The following is an 18,880-nucleotide window of genomic DNA, read 5'->3' on the forward strand; positions in this document are numbered from 1 at the left end:
TTAGATGTTCATAACAATGAGTGGTCTAGATTTTTTTAGATTAATACGGTAATTTCGTGAGCTTAAAGATGACTCTTTTTCTCCCTTAATACTAATATAACTAGCAAGTTAACCAACACTAATAACATGGTTAGTCTCGCTGTAATATTTTGTCATAATAATCTTTGATTAAAAATTAATGTCTTTATTTTTTTTATAATGTTAGTGTCACTTAGTTACAAAACACATAAAATCAGAAGAAGAAAAAAAAATTATATGAGTGAAAAAAGAATATTTACATTCCAAACCTGTATCCGAATTGTATACACATATTGGTTCGATTCATATATGTTTTAATTAACTATCAAAATTGTGCGACACGTGTAGCCAACCGAACTAAAATCAAAATAGGTTTGCCTTGTCCGCGTGCTATGCCTTGCCTGCTGGCTGTTTGATGTGACAACTTTGAGCTACATAATGCTTCTTAATTTATTATCTTAGTAAGAATTTTGAATTTTTTATTTTTATTATGAAATTTAGCTATTGATTAATTATATTTTACATGGACTCTTTATTTAGTTATTTGATTTTTATAATAATTCTATTCTAACCCTAATTTTAATTATTATTACTTTTATTTTATTTGGACTCTTTATTGACATATTTTGCTTCCCAACCATAATTTTTAACTCTGAATTTAGGTATTTATTAATTGTATTTGATATGGACTCTTTGTTTTTTGAATTTAGCTATTTATTAATCGTATTTGATATGTGCTTATTGGTTTAATTTAGACCGTTAGATGTTCGTAACAATGAGTGGTCAAGATAATTTACTTTTTTCGATTAAATAGTAATATAATAGATAGATAATGGATCTGCAGATAGCGAGTGTGATGCCCCAACGGCACAGCTGCACTTTGTGCACGCTGTGTAGCTAGGCATCTCACTTCCTGGAACTCTCTTTAGTTTGCTGAAGATGTTGAGCGATTCTGAACTTTGATGCGTTCCAGAAATCACAAGTACAATTACAATTGGTTGTAGTGCATACACTGGTCCTGTCCATCAAGTTCTGCACGCAAGGAATTTTACGGCTGTGGAGCTATTGTAACCTTTCTCGGCTCGATCGATCCGGGGACCAGGGGCATGGGCAGAGTAGCAGATGCGGTGGAGATGATTGCTTCTTCGATCTGAACTCTGAGCCGGCGGTGGTTGCAACTTCAAATCAAGAAACAGGCGCATAGAATGTTATGATCTAATCCCTGCACGTCGCCTTTACTTCCTGCATTTTAGCTCTTGTCAGTTAGGATAGGTAAGTCAGAGTCTGTTGTTCAGTCTGTTGTTCAGTTTGTTTTTCAGTTGACAGTTAAAGTCCGAGTCTGGTGCAGCATGATCTCGGCTGTGGGATGGCGCAGCTAACATGGGATCGTGGTGTACCTAGTGGGTAGTGTGTAGATCGTGATCAAGAAAACGCTGCAAAATCAGCAGCACAAAACAGCCGAGTCTGAAGTTCAGAGTACTGTAGCTCGTATTGCCGGCAATAGGCAGACTTTCCGAGGGAGCTGTGAGAGGTGAGCTGAGTGATTCGTGAAATCCTGCATACAAAAATCGATTGATGCCCAACATAGAAGTGAATGCGTCCGAGATCGACGCCGGTTTGTTTCGCGGATCTGAGAAAGCTGCAGCTCCCTGGTTGACCAGGACTTTGTGCCGTTCTGGATACCGATTGTTGGCGATGCAGCTCCCGTGCCACTGTGTCAGAAATGAGTGCTCGACTTCTCGACCTGTTGCAGCTTATGTGATTTCTGGAATCCTATCTCTATCGTTGTCGCTGGCCCATCAATATTGCATTTCAGTTTCAGCTCACTTCAGAACTCTCTGCCAGCAGCCGTGTAGGCTACTTATGATTATTTTATCAACTTTACAGATCTAGGGCCAGTACAGCTCTAGCTTTAAGAATTTTTAGAGCTCATTATCCTTAGTTCTAGAAATTTTTTATGCTGAGCTATGATGGTTTTTTATTTTAAATTAAAAATAGATATTTAAATCATTTTATTTTATCCTATAAACTCTAAATACTAGATGAATCTCGGTGCTGAAATTGTACAATCATCATATTTTTAGTTGAAGTAGTGATGTTAAAATTAGTTATCAACCTACACTTCTAAGTCCGTGCGGATGTCTAGCAGTATTACTAAGGCCCTGTTTGTTTCGGATTATAAAAGTTGGATTGTGATCAAAATTTAAAAGCTAAAACAAACAGCTGGATTGTAAAAACTGGATTCTGATCACAATTCAAAAGCCGAAACAAACAGCTGGTTGGAAAAACTATATTGTTACAATCCAACACACAGATTATAACAATCCAACAATCTGCTTTCCATCAGATTCTAACAATCCACAATCCAACTTTTTACAATCCATAATTTATAAGCTGCTTTTCACCGTCTACAGCTGAAACAAACAGACCTAAATCCGTGCAAGCCGCGAGCAAAGCAAGACCTTGTTCCCCTCCTCCCCCACTCCACTCCACTCCCAGCTCGCTCTCTCATTAATGGCGGCCACTGCATGGTTGGCGCCATCCATATCCATTAATGCCTCCACGGCTCCACCCACCTCCGGGGCGCCCCCGCCCCATTTACTTAACCAATCCGATCGAGCGCTTGCTTCCAATCCAGGGTCGGGCCGTTGCATCCATCCATCCGCCACCCACCCCCACCTTGCCACTCCTCGCCCCAATGCCGGCTGCCGGCCAGCTCCGCCCCCAGGATCCTTGAGCTGGAGGTGGGTGGAGACGTAAAGGCGGCCGCTTGCTTTGCTTGCCTCCATCTGCTTACTTATCCCTGTGTCATGGCGCGGCTCTTGGATTGTGCTCGATTTGTGTTTGGCGTTCTGTGGTTGTAGGTGGTGGTGGATGATCAGTTCTTGGAATTTTCTGAGGGGAAGATCGGGGGTGTTGTGTTAGGTTCGTGGTTGGTGAGCGGCGTTTGAAGCGATTTCGCGCGTGGCGGGGTCGTTGGGTGATGCAAGAATTGCACTCTGGGCGGGTGGGAATACCTCGCGCTGAAGATGTTCGATTAATTGGCACAGAAGAGCACACACCTTTGAGCTGAGCCATTCTTGGTGTACTGGTTTCTGAATCCTGATCTGTTGCCAGAGCGATGGTTGGGAGCGTGCACATTAATGGATCGGTGCACGGTGCCAATGGCACGGAGGAGCGGCTGGACGAGCTGCGCCGGCTGCTCGGCAAGTCCGACGGTGACTTGCTCAAGATCGTCAGCATTGGTGCCGGCGCGTGGGGCAGTGTCTTTGCTGCTCTCCTGCAGGACGCCTATGGCCATTTCCGGGAGAAGGTGCAAATAAGGATTTGGCGCCGTCCAGGACGCACGGTGGACCGGTCCACTGCAGAGCATCTGTTCGAAGTGATCAACTCGAGGGAGGACGTGCTGAGGCGCCTGATCCGCCGGTGTGCCTACCTGAAGTATGTCGAGGCACGGCTTGGAGACCGGACATTATATGCAGATGAGATATTGAAGGATGGGTTCTGTTTGAACATGATCGAAACACCACTATGCCCTTTGAAGGTCGTCACCAACCTTCAGGAAGCTGTCTGGGACGCTGACATTGTGGTGAATGGGTTGCCATCCACCGAGGCAAGGGAGGTTTTCGAGGAGATAAGCAAGTACTGGATGGAGAGGATCAGTGTTCCGGTTATAATTTCCCTTGCAAAGGGGATAGAAGCCTCATTGGATCCGATTCCTCGTATCATTACGCCTACGCAAATGATTAGTTCTGCAAGTAAGAATCTCTCCTGTCTCTATCTTGTCCCTGCACATTCTAAACTGAAAGATCCAATCATTTAGTTTCCTGAAGAAGGAGGAATGGTGTTGGTTGCAGAAAAAAGATTCTTGACTTATGACATGCATGATAAGCTGTTACCATAACTTGCATAATTGTGTCATTAGCTGCTTAGTACATTTAGTTTGTGGCTATGCACTCACCAACATTTCATTTCACTCAATCACATCAAGTAGTCTGTTCCATTTGAAGACTGCAATGATTTCTGATTGATGTGTTTACTTATCTATTTCCTTTCTTTATCTAGCATTGTGATCATGTGATGTGTTTTACATACATGAAAAGTCAAACACACCAAGCTTGTAAATTTATGGCATGATGATGACATGGTGCATATCTTCAATGCCCTGCTAGAAAGAATTGTTTTGATCTTGACATGCATCTAGTTGAAACATATAATCAGCTTTTGTGGCTGTGCTTAATGCTTGACCTATGTATTTAAACTACAGTATGAGCTGATAATTGTTAGAAATAAAATGCAGCTGGAGTTCCAACTGAGAATATACTCTATCTTGGTGGACCAAACATCGCCTCAGAAATTTATAACAAAGAATATGCAAACGCTCGAATCTGTGGATCCAACAGATGGAGGAAACCTCTTGCTAAGTTTTTGAGGCAGCCACATTTCATTGTCTGGGACAACAGTGATCTTGTCACCCATGAGGTGATGGGCGGCCTAAAGAATGTCTATGCTATTGGCGCCGGTAACACTATCTTCTATTTGTATGTTCATTTGAAGTATTATATACTAGTTAATTTGCCTTACTGTCAACACTAATGGAGTTGGCATTCTACCCCTTAATGTTGGCTCATCATTTTCTATGATGTTTGAAGAAATATTGCAAACATTGATGCGGTCTATGCTCAAATTTTACTCTATCTGTTTAGTACTCACCAATCACCATGACCTCTTGTCTTAGCAGTGTAGATGGGCTATACCGAAATAAGAATGGATCCTCAAAATTTAATGAAAAAAACAATCTTATTGAGAAAACCTGGAATATAGACGCTTCTTACCTTTTGATGTTCTTCATTCTTTGTCTCTGCTAGGAATAGTAACTTGTATTCAATAGTAGTAGCCTCTGGGGGCAATATATAGAGTACATGAGGAGTATATGATAAGAATTCTAGTAACTTAACCTACATGTAATGGATAAAGACTCTATATTCCTAACACCTCCCCTCAAATGCAAGGTATATGCAATAACGTTGCATTTGAAAGAGGTGACACTAAGTAATAAACTTAAACTAATACATCAAAAAATTGTCTCTTCAAAGCTGTCGTAGAGTGGAGTCTTGTAATCCTGTCGAATTAAGCCAAAGAAGTGCTAGCGAAACACGAGAGTAGAGTCATGATGATGACAACAAATGGATGTCCTGGGTCGAGAATCGCTACAAAACGATGATGAGTAGTAAGACAACAGAAGAAGTTGTTACTAGAGCCACGGAAAGACCAAGATGACACAATAACGCTCTAGATCAAGAATTGTGAACAAAACAATGACGAGTAGCAAGACAACAGACGTAAGTTGTCACTAATGCTATGGAAAGATCTAGATGGCTAAGTTGCATCAATAACGATTGGAAATGATTAGCTAAACAAAGACGGATATTTAGCTGACCACAAAAAAAATCGACAGACTGATCGACGAAGAAATATGTGAATTCACACGGTATAGACAACTCAAAGAGAGACTGATACCTGGATGGACGCAATAGAAGACAACGACTAATACGAGACTAAGATACTAGCACATCACCCAATGACTAGGACTAAAGCAAAGCCATCAAGAGAGAGCACTACCCCATCGTCCACATATGACAAAAGAGCATACACGATAGGCTGATGCAAATGTAGATGGCTAGCATGGACAACTAAAAACGAGATGCGGAAGAGGACCTAAGAACTGGGCCAAAGTGAACATCAACAGAGCAACACCGCACCACAACCACTAGTAAGCACAAGCCTGAGCACTAGAAGCCCATCCAAAGCCAGCAGCGTAGCAGCCCAACAAAAGACCAAAAGAAACAACACAAGTCACTAGCAAGACATGTGCAAGCCCAAAACATCTTTGATAAGACTCTTCCAGGTGGAGCTTCGTGTTGGGGATGCCCTTGTCGATGGGGAAGCAACGGCTGCTCCCGGGGCATACGGGAGTGCTCTCCTGGATGTGGATCTCGAGGAGTGCGTGGTGGATACGGCAACGGTGGTAGGAGATGGGCTTGTGTCGGTGGAGGCAGCCAACACAAGTCGGAGAGCATTCAACGAGCGGAGGGGCTCAGAGCCCCTGGCGGGAGGGCGGGCTGGGCGCTGGAGGTGCGGCGCCCCTGATGGTGCGGGAAGCCAGCGAGCCGGAGTAGCGGCAGCGTGGTGGGCTAAGATCAGGATGAATCAGCAAGAGAGAAACCGACGGGGGGAGGGAGCCGGCTGACTAGAGAGAGAAAGCAACCGACGGCGGGATATATTGGATTTGGAAGAGTTGCGACGTCCAAAAAACTTGGCTTTGCTATCATGTTAAGAATAGCAACTTGTATTCAATAGTAGCCTCTAGAGATAATATATAGAGTATACGATAAGGACTCTAATAACCTAACATGTACGTAATGGATAATGACTCTATATTCCAAACAGTCTCGATTTGTCACAAATGGCAATGGACACAAAAAGGATAGTAAATGCTACTTCGGTTTACTACATTATGTGAGATCTTGTATCATTATTATTATTTTTTCTCTGTTTCAGGAATGGTGGCAGCTTTGACAAATGAGAGTGCAACGAGCAAATCTGTATATTTTGCTCATTGCACGTCGGAGATGATATTCATTACTCATTTACTGACAGAACAACCTGAGAAACTTGCTGGTCCTCTGCTGGCTGACACTTATGTAACTCTCCTAAAAGGCCGTAATGCATGGTACGGGCAAATGCTTGCCAAGGGAGAACTCAGTCCTGACATGGGTGATAGTATCAAGGGAAAGGGGATGATTCAGGTAATCTCCTAACAATGTTGTTTTATTTTCATTTTTACATATTGTGTTTCACTATCGTGTTTTGCATATGCCATGCACTGACCAAGTGACCATGATCGTTTGAACATTCCACTGGACAGGGTATCTCTGCCGTTGGTGCATTTTTTGAGCTACTTAGTCAACCCAGCTTAAGTGTGCAGCACCCTGAAGAAAACAAACAAGTTGCTCCTGCTGAACTTTGCCCGATTCTGAAGAGGCTTTATAGAATACTGATAAAAAGGTTTGTGCTCTTTATCACCATTGCTCTCTGCATAAATGGGCAATTTACAGTGTGCTTGAGGAGTGCAGTCCAAGAGAAAATTTACCCCTGGCCTTCCAACTGCTTCAGATTACTGTTCTGTTATATTCTTAACGACTTACCGAAATCTGCAGGGAGCTCCCAGTAAGAGACATTCTCCAAGCCTTGAGAGATGAAACTATGAACGATCCTCGCGAAAGGATTGAGATGGCACAAAGCCATGCTTTCTACCGCCCGTCTCTCCTTGGAAAACCATGATATTTTAGGCATGCATACGAGTAGAATATAGACGAAGGCTGGATGAGATTGAATTCGCCATGCTACCACCGATCATTCTTGATCAAGCTTGGAGCAGGTATCTCTGCATTGATGCTGGCCTGTGTCTTCGTTGATAAAGTTGTGGAATTCTTTACGCTTCTTTCATTGCCATGTTGTACAAGAGATTACTGAATAAATGTTATAAGCGCCTATTATATGACCACCCAGTTGAGAGTACTTGTTGAAGTTCCGTTATATATAAGAGTATAAAGAGCGAATACAAATAATCAATACTATGTCCACTAAAAAATGCACACGGAACAACCAGCATTATCATATCTGTAAACGATGTTACACATCCAATAACATAGATTTGATACAGGTCTTGTCATTGCATTAGGCTTTATGAGTTCTGTAATTCTTTGTGCTTCATGCATTGCCCATGTTGTACAAGAGAGAGATTACTGGGTCAATAAACGTTATACCACCCAGATGAAAATGCTTAAGAAGTTTATGAATGCAAAACCTTCTTCTGGAAATTACAGGGATGTGCGTGAAGCACCAATAAATATCTATAGATTCATACTAATATAATTTAATTAAATAACTAATTATTTTAATTAAATTATACTAACGTGAATCCACGGATCGCTTCACGTCAATCCCTATAAATTACATGGACAAAAAGCCCATAAAAACAAAGCCAGCTTGCTGGACCCAAAATCTGCCACTTCGGGCTTTCGGTCTGGATTCCGGCCCAATGCGGCCCAAACTGAGCAGTAGATATTTCCTCTCGAAGTCTCGTCTACTCCCGTCTTCTAGAATCCTCTACAATCTCCAGCCACCACCACTCCCAATCGGCCACTTTCCACACCCCACACCTCCACCGCACCGGAAGGCGAACGATGGCGGCGACCCTTCCCCCTCCCGCGGCGTCGACGGCAGCGCTGGAGCAGCTGAGCAGCACCAAGATGTTCGGCGGCTGCAACCTCCGCTTCCGGCACCAGAGCGCCACCCTCGGCTGCCCCATGACCTTCTCTGTCTACCTCCCTCCGTCCCCGGCGTCCAACCTCCCCGTGCGTGCTCCGCCCTTTGCTCTCCCTCCGCTTCTCTCGGGATCCACCGTCGGAACCTCGGAATCTGATGGCTGGTGTCGTATTGCTACCGTGTGATTTGATTTGCAGGTGCTGTACTGGCTGTCGGGCCTCACCTGCACCGACGAGAACTTCATCATCAAGGCCGGCGCCCAGCGTGCCGCCTCCGCTCACGGCGTCGCCCTCGTCGCCCCTGACACCTCCCCGCGTATGTCGAAATTAAACCCCTGCTCTGCCCGCGTTCTATTCCTAGTCCTAGGGTTTATGCTTGCCCGTCTCGGTATGTCCTAGGGTCGCAAACCAGGATTATTACGATTTTTTTGGGCGAATTTTTGGTGGTTGCACGTCGAGAATTGTGATATCTGCCGTCAAGGATATCTTAATGTGCATGTTTTGTAATTGTGACGGTTAATGTTTGCATGCTTGGTATGGCTAATTGCCATGTGATCAGTCAGGGAAGCTGTGATGAACAAGGAGACGCTGCGAGTGAATTTGAACTGTGCAGCCCGACTTTTCATGTAAATGTCCAGTGGACGCTGCGTTTAGTCAGGCTCGAGTTAGACATGTTATTTACTTTCCTTTGATAGTTACGATTTTCAACTGGTTCCTACCCTAAGTCAGGACCAGAATTGTACTTTAAAGGTATTAGTAAGAACATATTTAACGCAATGAACCTAATGGCCGTCGAATGCCGTTCAACGTTGTCAGGAAGGCAATCACTTTTCTGCTCAAGTTTTGATGTCAGCATCGAGTAAAAGTGTCCCAGCTCCCCTAAATGGCGGACTAACCTGACATGTTTTCTTATTGGGAATATGTCAAGTAAGGTTCTAAACTGCAATAAGCGGCATTTGTTTGGCACTGACCTATTAGCGATCATGTGGCCTAACTGGTCCAATTGTGTGGCTTAAACGGCAATTATAGGGTAACAATTAGGGCAACTGATTCATGCGGCCTTCGTATAGCTGCCTATTAATCTTAGTATCATTGTTTACCCTATTTATCAGGACTTGGATTTCTAAAAACTGAATTGATAAATATGATGCTTCTGGTTTGGGGAGCTTACAAGGAACAAGGGTGTCTACTTTAATTGTCGACAGTTTATTGGCTTTTGTGATCACACCATTGTAGACCCTTTTCCTGGGCTTAATATGGGCCAGACAGAATCTTATTAGCAAAAGAGGCGAAGACAAGTTCTTCCTCGAGTCCTAGCCGCTAGGGCATCTACCAAGTGCATTTTTTTTTTGTCTCTCTCCAGCCTAAACGTGGTGCATAATTAACTGGCATCCTGTTGATCACCACAGTATTGGTTCCTTTTCCTGCAAATTATTTTGAGAATGCTCAATGTGATCTCACCTCAATTAATCCTTTCCACCCTTTTACTGTTGAGAACACACTTTCTACTTTGTATGATTACTTTGTCGCTTCAAAGGAGTTTTATTTTCTCATTGCTCTTTTCCTTTGGTTCTTGTAGGTGGGTTAAATATAGAAGGAGAGGCAGACAGCTATGATTTTGGTGTTGGTAAGGATTGCAACCCATATTTTATATCTGTAGTGATTTAGTTTGTTGTTGATGTGTAAAGTTGTGGCATGATGTTCAAACATGCCGGCAATATGATGGCAGAGCAAAGTGAACAGTAAGGGTTAACTGCTGTCTACCTAAACACTGGACAATTATTGGGTAGCTAGTTTGGCTGCTGACCAAAGTAAAATCATGTCATGCGCAGCTAACTGCTGTCTTAGGGGTTAGACCACCTATTAGGGTTGGTTCTGATGGCATCTAGCTTTTGACTACTGTATGCACTGCACACAAGTGTTACAATATTGGCAGTTTATACATGAATCATGGGGACGCATGATCTCTCACCCAATCATTTGGATTTTAGTACAAAGACATCCTCGTGCTCAAATATTACAGTCCTTACTCCTCCCATTATTTGAGCATACACACAGATATGCTACATCAACATATGAATATATCCACACACAAAAGACAATGAGGTAATGGCCAACAGTTATCCACTTAACTAGCCCTTATTGACATAGTTTGATCATAGACCAACTCACTAGGTTGGTTCATTTAAATGACGAGACTGCAGAGGAAGACACATCCCCTTTTTTTCATTATAAGTGGATGTAATCCTCGAACTCCGATGAATTGGATATTGGGATGAGTTGTTTATGTTCTCAAACTAGTAGACCCGTGAAGTTTGGTTATTTTCATATTCTCTCCAGTCACAAATATGTGTCGTTTTGGATATCCGCGCGGTTCACAAAAAACTTTTACTACCACTCTTTGTTGTAATATATTGATAAAACATAGCAAAAATATATCATTATGAAAATACTTTTCGAGACAAATCTACCTATATCATTTTTAAATATCCAAACTCAACATATAAAAAATAATTGTAGCCAAAGTTTGAAATGGTTTATTGCATGCAATCTAAAACGACACTTAATTGTGATTGGAGGGAGAAGTTTCATTTACTGAATGCTCAGTCGCTCTCTGCTATCACACTCACACATGGATACATTTTTGCACCATTTGATCTGATGAAAACCAAAAAAGGAGGTTGAAAAGAAGGAGATAATTGCCGGCCATGTGTAGCTCGACACGACAGCTGATGTATATATGTTCACGTTTGCACATAATGAGATGATAAAGAAAGAAAGCACGTACGTATCCGCACGGTTCATAAAAAACTTTTACTACTATTTGTTTTTCTCGAACACGCAGGAGAATTGCGTATCATTGTATTAAAGAAGAAGAAAGGGTAGGAAACCCTGATTACAACCAAACACCTTCAAATCTTAGCGTACACGCGCGTCTGTGATAACGACCTCAAAAAACAACCAAAACCTAGTCACTAGATGCTAGGGTCATCAAAAGAGAAAGCCCTCGAGCACCAGCCATACACCAAAAATGCGCCTCCTCTTCAGCAAGCAACAAAACCCCTGCAATGTTTGGGGCGGCACCATCAAAAACACATCGATTTTGATGCTTCCAGAGAGTCCAGGCCCCAAGAATGATAAGCGAGTTGAGGCCTTTTTTCATCTAGCCGTCAATCGCATCATTAACCCTGCTCCACCAGTCATCAAAGGATCTGTCTTCAACCGAAGGTGACAGACCATGAAGTCCAAACCGCCGCAAGAGGCTGAACCAAAATTGTCTCGCAAAAACACAATCGGTGAGTAGGTGATCAATTGTCTCATCATCCTGATCACAAAGAGGACAGCACACCGGATGCGGCAAATGTCTTTGAGCAAGACGGTCTGCAGTCCAATACCTTTTATGCATAACCAGCCAAAGAAAGAAACGACATTTGCCTGGCGCCCATGACTTCCATATCCAATCGCATGGCCGAAAAAGAACAGAGCCATGGAAAAGGTTTTCATAAGCCGATTTGGCAGAGTATTGTCCTGAAGCTGAAAACCGCCAACGATGAGAATCTTCCACACCTGGCTGCAACACAATCTCGGATAAAATGTCCCAGAGATCAAGGTACTCAACAAGAACGCCAACAGAGGTTGCGCCTTGAATGTCCTGAATCCAATTGTGATCTGTTAAAGCATCAAGAACAGTGCACCGATTAGCCCTTCTTGTAGAGACCGCAACAAACAAATGTGGTGCAAGCTTTGCAATTCGCTGCCCATGAAGCCACCTATCTTTCCAGAATAAGGTATGCGCACCATCACCGATCTCAGTCTCAACTGCCATGGAAAAGAAAGCACGAACACATTCATGCACCTGAATTGGAAAAACAGACCAAGGTCTATCGGGCTCCGTCTTCTGCAGCCATAATCATCGCATCCTGAGGGCCCAACCAAGTGTTTTAAGATCAGAGATACCTAGACCACCGAGCTCTCGAGGTCTTTGCACCTTGGCCCAGGCAATGAGACAATGGCCGCCCTTGACGTCTTTTCTTCCTTTCCAAAGAAATCCCCGCCGAATCTTGTCAATTGCCTTAATGGCCCATGGCGGGAGGTCAATGGCCATAGCTAAATAGATGAGCATGGCTGTTAGGACAAACTGAACCTGAACAACCCTTCCAGCTTTAGACATAAGATTACCTTTCCACCCAGGCAATTGATCTGCAATTCGGTCTATGATAGGCTGAAATTGTGCTTTTGTCAATTTCCGCAAGGAGAGACGAATCCCCAGGTATTTGCCAGGAAAAGCTTGCAGCTCGCAAGGGAGGTGCTCTTTGAATTACAGCAACTTCCGAATCATTTGCACATTTGTTTTGAGACCCGAGGCTTCTCCAAAGAGATGTAAGACATCAAGCAATAAATTAATATCACTAGAAGTTGGGTGGAGAAAGACGACCACATCATCTGCATACAACGACATCCGATGCTGCATTGCCTTAGAAGAGAGAGGCTGCAACATGCCGTTCTCCGAGGCACGCATTGGAGACAAGGGATCACCTTGCTGTAATCCTCGCCGGTGCAAGATAACCTCACCGGGAACCCCATTTAGCAGCACCTGTGTCGATGAAGAAGCCAAAAGCCCACAAATCATATCACACCAAATCGGTCCAAACCCCAATTTCTTCAAAACTTCAAGAAGGAAAGGCCAAGAGATTGAGTCAAAAGCTTTTGAAATATCCAACTTGAGTAGAAAACGAGGTTGCTTTTGTTGGTGCAAAAATCTCGCAGTTTGCTGCACAAGCATGAAATTATCCTGGATAAAGCGGTCCTTAATGAATGCGCTCTGATTGGGGGAGACCATTTGGTGGAGCCGGCCAGCCAACCTATTGGCCAACAACTTGGTAAAAAGTTTCGCAAAACTATGCACAAGGCTTATAGGCCGAAAGTCATTAACCTGTTTCGCCTCTTCTTTTTTTGGTAGAAGGGTAATGAAGGCAGTGTTGAGCAACCAAAAATTCCTGAATTTTCTGTCGTGTGCACCAAACTTTCATGTGTTGGCATACCAGAGAGACTTGATAAGTACTTTCCCAGTGAGTGCTTTATAAAATATAAATAAGTGTTCATAGATAGTCGGGAGGCTTTATATGGTGAGCATTTACTAGATAATTATCAAGTGAATGCCCACTCAACATTTCTGAAAACTGGGCAATGATTTTTAAACCTAGTTCATATATCACTATTATAAAAACTATTTTTCGGAACACTCAGGTTCTCTTTCCACAGGCGACTCATATTACAAACCGCCTGAGCAGTTGGTAGGGGCCTCTGTCGGTTTCAGGCCGCCTGTGGAAACAAATTACCACAGGCAGTTGCTTATGAACCTGTGGTAATCGGACAATTTCCAGAGACAGGTCATTTCCTCATGCGGTTCTTTATATGGTCCGTCTGTAGTAATCAACCATTACTACATTATGTCGCCCGCCTGTGGTAATGGTTATTTCCAGAGGCAGCTAATTATGTGGACCGCATGTAGTAATCATTTCCAGAGGCGGCGGTTCACATAAGGAACCTCCTATGGTAATTGGATGATTACTGCAGGTGGGCCACATAATTAGCTGCCTGTTAAAACTTATTTTCAGAGGTGGTTCCTTATGTGACCCGTCTCTGGTAATCTCTCTATAAAACAATACCTATCCGCGAGCTCCATTCAGACTGAGCTAGCTCTGTCCGAACAGAGCAACTCAACGACGGCCGGGAGATTTGAAAATAGGGGGGGGGGGAGGTTTTGATTTTGAATTCTTTGGAAGAGCTGGCTATCTAGGTAAGAGTATCCCATCCCTAGTTAGCATCTTTTTGATGTTTAGATTTAGATTTAAGGCTTAATTAGGGTTTGGATATAACCTAGAGATGCACATGGTTCTAGCCATTTAGATCCTCGAATTAGCTAATTTTTTTGGCCAATGTTGATTCAATTGTGTAGATTCACATGATTCTAGCATTATATTTAACAAATATAGCTTCAATTTGATGTTTTTTAGCCTCCAGGAGGTTTTATCAAGAATGAGGATTTTTTGGATAGATCTAAATCTAGATATAGATGGAGAGAGAGTAATGAATCCGTATTGTTTTGAGCCATAAATTGTGCCAATGTAGATTCAATTGCGTAAACATATTATAATCATAACATGCCCAATTTTCCCCTTCTTTTTTTAATTATGATTTTCTTATATTAATTAATTTATGGATCTTATTTTGTCGTTGAAGTTAAAGATGGACAAAATGATTACTGTGCCATCCTCCACCTCCAGTAATTGTACACCTCTGCCTTCATCAATTTTCTATAGGATTTTTTTTTACCGAACCGTCACAACATACCTTTTGGAACAGTAAATGCTACAGGATCACCACTTGAAGTCTGTCTATACTAGAAGATTGAAATAATTTTGTCGGCGCATGTGTTCAAATGTGCTTAACGATTTTATTTTCGTTATTTGTGATTAGGTGCCGGGTTTTATTTGAATGCCACAAATGAGAAGTGGAAAAACTGGCGCATGTATGACTATGTTGTGAAGGAACTGCCAAAAGTATTAAGTGACCACTTTGAACAGCTTAACACTTCACAAGCATCAATTTTTGGACACTCAATGGGAGGGCATGGTGCACTGACAATTTACTTGAAAAACATTGACAAGTACAAGGTATCATTCGCATGTCATTTTGTTTAAGCCTCAACATTTTGAAAGTCGTTTCTGACTTCCTGTGAAGCTTTTCTAATCTAAGAAGATGACATGAAGGGTTGTGCACTTATGTTCTGCTGCTCCTAGGTTGTCTAGTCTGTAGAAACTAGAGAGACCCTTCAAGTTGGCATGAATAACATTTTGTATTGAATCTCACGTACAATTTTGGTTTATCTTACATTTCAGTCGGTATCGGCATTTGCTCCAATTGTCAATCCGATAAACTGCCCATGGGGTCAGAAAGCATTCTCAAATTACCTGGGCTCAACTAAATCGGATTGGGAGGTATCTCTTCTCTTCAGAAATCGTTGATCTCTCTCTGATATGTTGAATACTTATTAGTGCCTGCTTACTGTAGGAATATGACGCAACCTGCTTGATTAAAAAGTGCAAAGAAGTTTCAACTCCTATCCTTATTGACCAGGTATGGTGTGGCTATGGATTCATTCATATCCCGTCTCTGTTGTCGCATTATTGCTAGCCCCTAGTTTGTTGCTTTCGTTTTATATCATCGGAACATGTAAGGAACCATTTCGTTTATTAACAAAATGGAGTTAAAATCTTATAAGTCGAGTTAAGGGTGGTGACATATGTCCACGTGATTACTTCACCTGTCGCCACACATGCTTGTTTTATGGGGGTGACTACCGACTAGTCATTTAGTGCATATATCTAACATCTCACTAATGAAATTTGAACCTCACCACCCAGCCCATATCGAAGCAAATCCAGTAGAGGGTAGGTAGGTGGGACGGGATACATATAAAGGTCTTTTCAGCGCTATAGCTGTGGAACTTTCCTTGAAATTACTATTGAGCATGACTGACTCAAGTACCTTTAGTCAGATGTATGTGACAACGTGATAGAGCCACCCTCCTGGATAATAGGTAAGTGACAAATTGATGATGCAAGGGCACCCTATAACAATTTCAAACGAGTTAGCATCCAGTTCACAATTTCTTTGTCGTGCCTGTTGTGTATGGGTATGCACAGCCATTTTGATTAGCTCATCTAATGAGGCCTCTACTGGTTAACTTATCATCTGTAGGATGATAGATTCTCATTAATCAGAGTCTATCAAGTCACCGAACAGTATCATAGACACCTACTGCCTGAATGAGTTGATTTAACTTAAGATGACATGTCTTGATTGAACAGGGTGGAAGTCTAGGCTCATAAAGAGTAGAGTAGGGTCAGGCTCATGAACTGTATCCGAAAGATTTCAGGGGTTATAACTATGATACATTGCCCACAGTGTGCCGCTGTTTGCGAAAGTAAATGTCTAATGAATCAGGCTACTGCAATCCAGTTTCTTGTTTATTCCACAAAATAGAAGTAAAAAAGTTATTTCTTTGAGAATACTTATCTGCTTTGTTGTTGTTGACAATTTGATTAGGGAGAGGATGACAAGTTCCTGGCTGAGCAGCTGCTACCTCGCAACTTTGAGGAGGCATGCAAGGCTGTAAGGGCTCCTCTGATCTTGCGCATGCAGCCTGGATACGATCATTCATACTTTTTCATTGCTACTTTCATAGACGACCACATTGCGCACCATGCTCAATTTCTCAAGAGCGCCTGACTGCAAAGTCTCCTGTAATGTCAGTAAGCAATCAAGAGAAAAGGGGGGAGGCAGCTCCGTGGTCTCGAGGCGTCTGCCTACCGTATGTGTTTACTATGCCCCGGTGACGAGTCTTTCTCTGTTCTTTTGTCTGTTAGCTTGAGGTGAACAATATACCCAGATGTATAAGATGAAAGATTTGTCTTTGCTGTCATTATCTTGATGTCATATTTGAGTGCGGTTTCTTGTCTTCCATCCAGTGCAATTATTGGCCCGGATGCAGCAATTTCTGGATCAATGAATGATTGGATTTGTGCTATTGACCCTTCTTTGCTTCTGTAGAGGGGCAAATCATATGATCAGGCTGGTTTATATCATTGTCGCTCCTGGTCAGTATGTTGCCCCTTCGTGTTGTCTTTAGTTGTTCTTGTGTGTTCGGTTACTCTTGTGGCAATTTGCCGGTGTCATATTTGAAACTTGCAGTGTTTCATTTTGTCAGGACGCTGTAGTCTACGTTAGCCTTGGCTGAGCCGGAGGCCAACCAAGTCGGCCTCGGTTCGGTCAGTGGTTGTAGACTTCTAGGCAAAGTCCTAGGACTAGCTCTTCATTACAAAATCCAGAGAATATTTGGGGTACGCCAATGAAAGAAATGACGTCTTTACACGGACTCATTTCTGCATTAATGGACATGGATGAAATCTCTCCTGACCAGTTAGCGTGCATTGTCAGTAGGTTGAGGTTGAGGCGGCCATTGGGCCTGAGACGCAACTTGACGCCGCGTCCACACCAACATGACATAGAGAAGGCAGAGTATCTTGAGCCAGGTACGGGCAGATTGTGTTGAACCATCGGGACCGACCTAGCCACGGCCCTCCTCCACGCCGGCCTCGCCACCGTCCATGGCGCCTCTGGACCCCGGTCCTTCCCGGGACCGGGACACGCCCTCCCATTATGAGAAACTTTCCTTTCAGCCGTGCTGCAAATGCAAAGTGAAGCCGGTCAGTTAGCCTTCAGGCTCACGTGATGGGTCCTTGGACGGACGACAGCTGCTCGCATGTTGCAACGCATGCAGATGCACGCGTCGTGGTAGAGCGCCTGTAGCCCGAAACCAGCTCGCTGTGCGTGCTTAGACGAGCACACGGCGCAAATCTTTCCAAGGGCTTTACATAAAGACGCAAATCGAATGTCTGTAGCGGAATAGCATGTTGTTTTTTGCGATTTCTTAGGCCACGCGAATGCGAATCCCTTGGTGGTGAAGGCTCCCAATTATATCCCCGAGGTAGGATGTGAAACATATCACTTCTCAAAAGAGAGATCCACTTTTGCTGATCCACCCAACCATTCATGCATCCAAAGCGAAGAAACAAAAAAAAGGAGAAGGAGAGAATAAGCACTGTTGCCTGCGTGTGGGCAATGGTGAGGATCTTCATGATGGAGCATGCATGATTGGTGACAGGTGCTGCTGGCAGCGAGACAGGGGGGCAGGATTGGAGGTGGAATGTAGCGAGCTGGAGAGACATGAGCTGCTAGGTAGAGATGGCCCCGGCCTAAAGCCCTAGCTGCTCCGAATCTCCGATTGTCTTCTTCTTTTCACCGCCTCCCTGCTTGCTTCTCCCATTTGCCCCTACCTAGTTCCTGCACCTGTCCACCCCTATCACCAGCAATGGAAGGTTTCTAGTGCTGGATGCCATCCTTTGTCTCATGGCAACTCATGGTGATAAGATTGGTGACGTGGCACTGTGCCACTTGTCTCAAGAACTAGTGACTTGTCATGTTCATCACGTATATATACCTTTAGGGTTTATATTCTAGGTAATCCATTACATTGCGACTCGTATGATGCCTTTGTATGTTGGAGTCACATTCTGAGCAGTTCCACAAAAGATGAAGGAAAAATACGGTTCCAGATCAGAATTTTATGTGATTTGTGAATCTAGCCACTCTAGAGTAGACTCTATAGATCCTCTGCGTTTGGAAATACATAAGTTCTTTAAATTCCTATAGAATTCAACTAATTCTTGTGAAACTTTTAAGTAACCTTGAATTCGATGAGGCAAAGGTAAGAATTTGATTCATATATGCTTCGAAACTGAACAGTAGTAAGATCGTTACCTGACCCTTATTTAATTTTCAAGAATTTACTAGAATGCCGACAAAAAAGCTCATTTGTTCATCTATAATATTATGGAGATCACTACCCACAGGCAAGAAGTAAAACAAGTTGGTCATCTGATAATATAACCTCTTTGTAGTATGGT

At 43.0% G+C, this 18,880-nt stretch overlaps 2 protein-coding genes across 2 annotated transcripts; both read left to right on the forward strand.

Annotated features, from left to right (window-relative positions):
- The first annotated feature begins 2,528 nt into the window (after positions 1-2,528).
- Positions 2,529-7,587, forward strand: LOC133909573 (probable glycerol-3-phosphate dehydrogenase [NAD(+)] 1, cytosolic). The gene is made up of 5 exons (XM_062352060.1): positions 2,529-3,776; positions 4,319-4,540; positions 6,580-6,827; positions 6,947-7,086; positions 7,239-7,587. Exons 1-5 carry the CDS (start codon positions 3,140-3,142, stop codon positions 7,360-7,362), a joined length of 1,371 nt encoding a protein of 456 aa, XP_062208044.1. The 5' UTR covers positions 2,529-3,139; the 3' UTR covers positions 7,363-7,587.
- A 584-nt stretch (positions 7,588-8,171) lies between these two features.
- Positions 8,172-16,941, forward strand: LOC133909574 (S-formylglutathione hydrolase). Its single transcript, XM_062352061.1, has 7 exons — positions 8,172-8,438; positions 8,547-8,664; positions 9,928-9,975; positions 14,829-15,025; positions 15,251-15,349; positions 15,423-15,488; positions 16,461-16,941. The coding sequence occupies exons 1-7, from the start codon at positions 8,268-8,270 to the stop codon at positions 16,641-16,643; spliced, it is 882 nt and encodes a 293-aa protein (XP_062208045.1). The 5' UTR covers positions 8,172-8,267; the 3' UTR covers positions 16,644-16,941.
- Positions 16,942-18,880: the final 1,939 nt, after the last annotated feature.

Source organism: Phragmites australis, chromosome 2 (assembly GCF_958298935.1).
Source record: "Phragmites australis chromosome 2, lpPhrAust1.1, whole genome shotgun sequence".
Classification (NCBI taxonomy): Eukaryota; Viridiplantae; Streptophyta; class Magnoliopsida; order Poales; family Poaceae; genus Phragmites; species Phragmites australis.

Excerpts from the sequence above, each read along its gene's own strand:
- LOC133909573 (XM_062352060.1), top strand. The coding sequence starts at position 3,140 with ATGGTTGGGAGCGTGCACATTAATGGATCGGTGCACGGTGCCAATGGC. Across the intron at positions 4,541-6,579 it reads TGTCTATGCTATTGGCGCCG|GAATGGTGGCAGCTTTGACA; the intron begins GTAACACTATCT and ends TCTCTGTTTCAG. Across the intron at positions 7,087-7,238 it reads TATAGAATACTGATAAAAAG|GGAGCTCCCAGTAAGAGACA; the intron begins GTTTGTGCTCTT and ends CGAAATCTGCAG.
- LOC133909574 (XM_062352061.1), top strand. The coding sequence starts at position 8,268 with ATGGCGGCGACCCTTCCCCCTCCCGCGGCGTCGACGGCAGCGCTGGAG. Across the intron at positions 8,439-8,546 it reads CCCCGGCGTCCAACCTCCCC|GTGCTGTACTGGCTGTCGGG; the intron begins GTGCGTGCTCCG and ends TTTGATTTGCAG. Across the intron at positions 8,665-9,927 it reads CGCCCCTGACACCTCCCCGC|GTGGGTTAAATATAGAAGGA; the intron begins GTATGTCGAAAT and ends TGGTTCTTGTAG.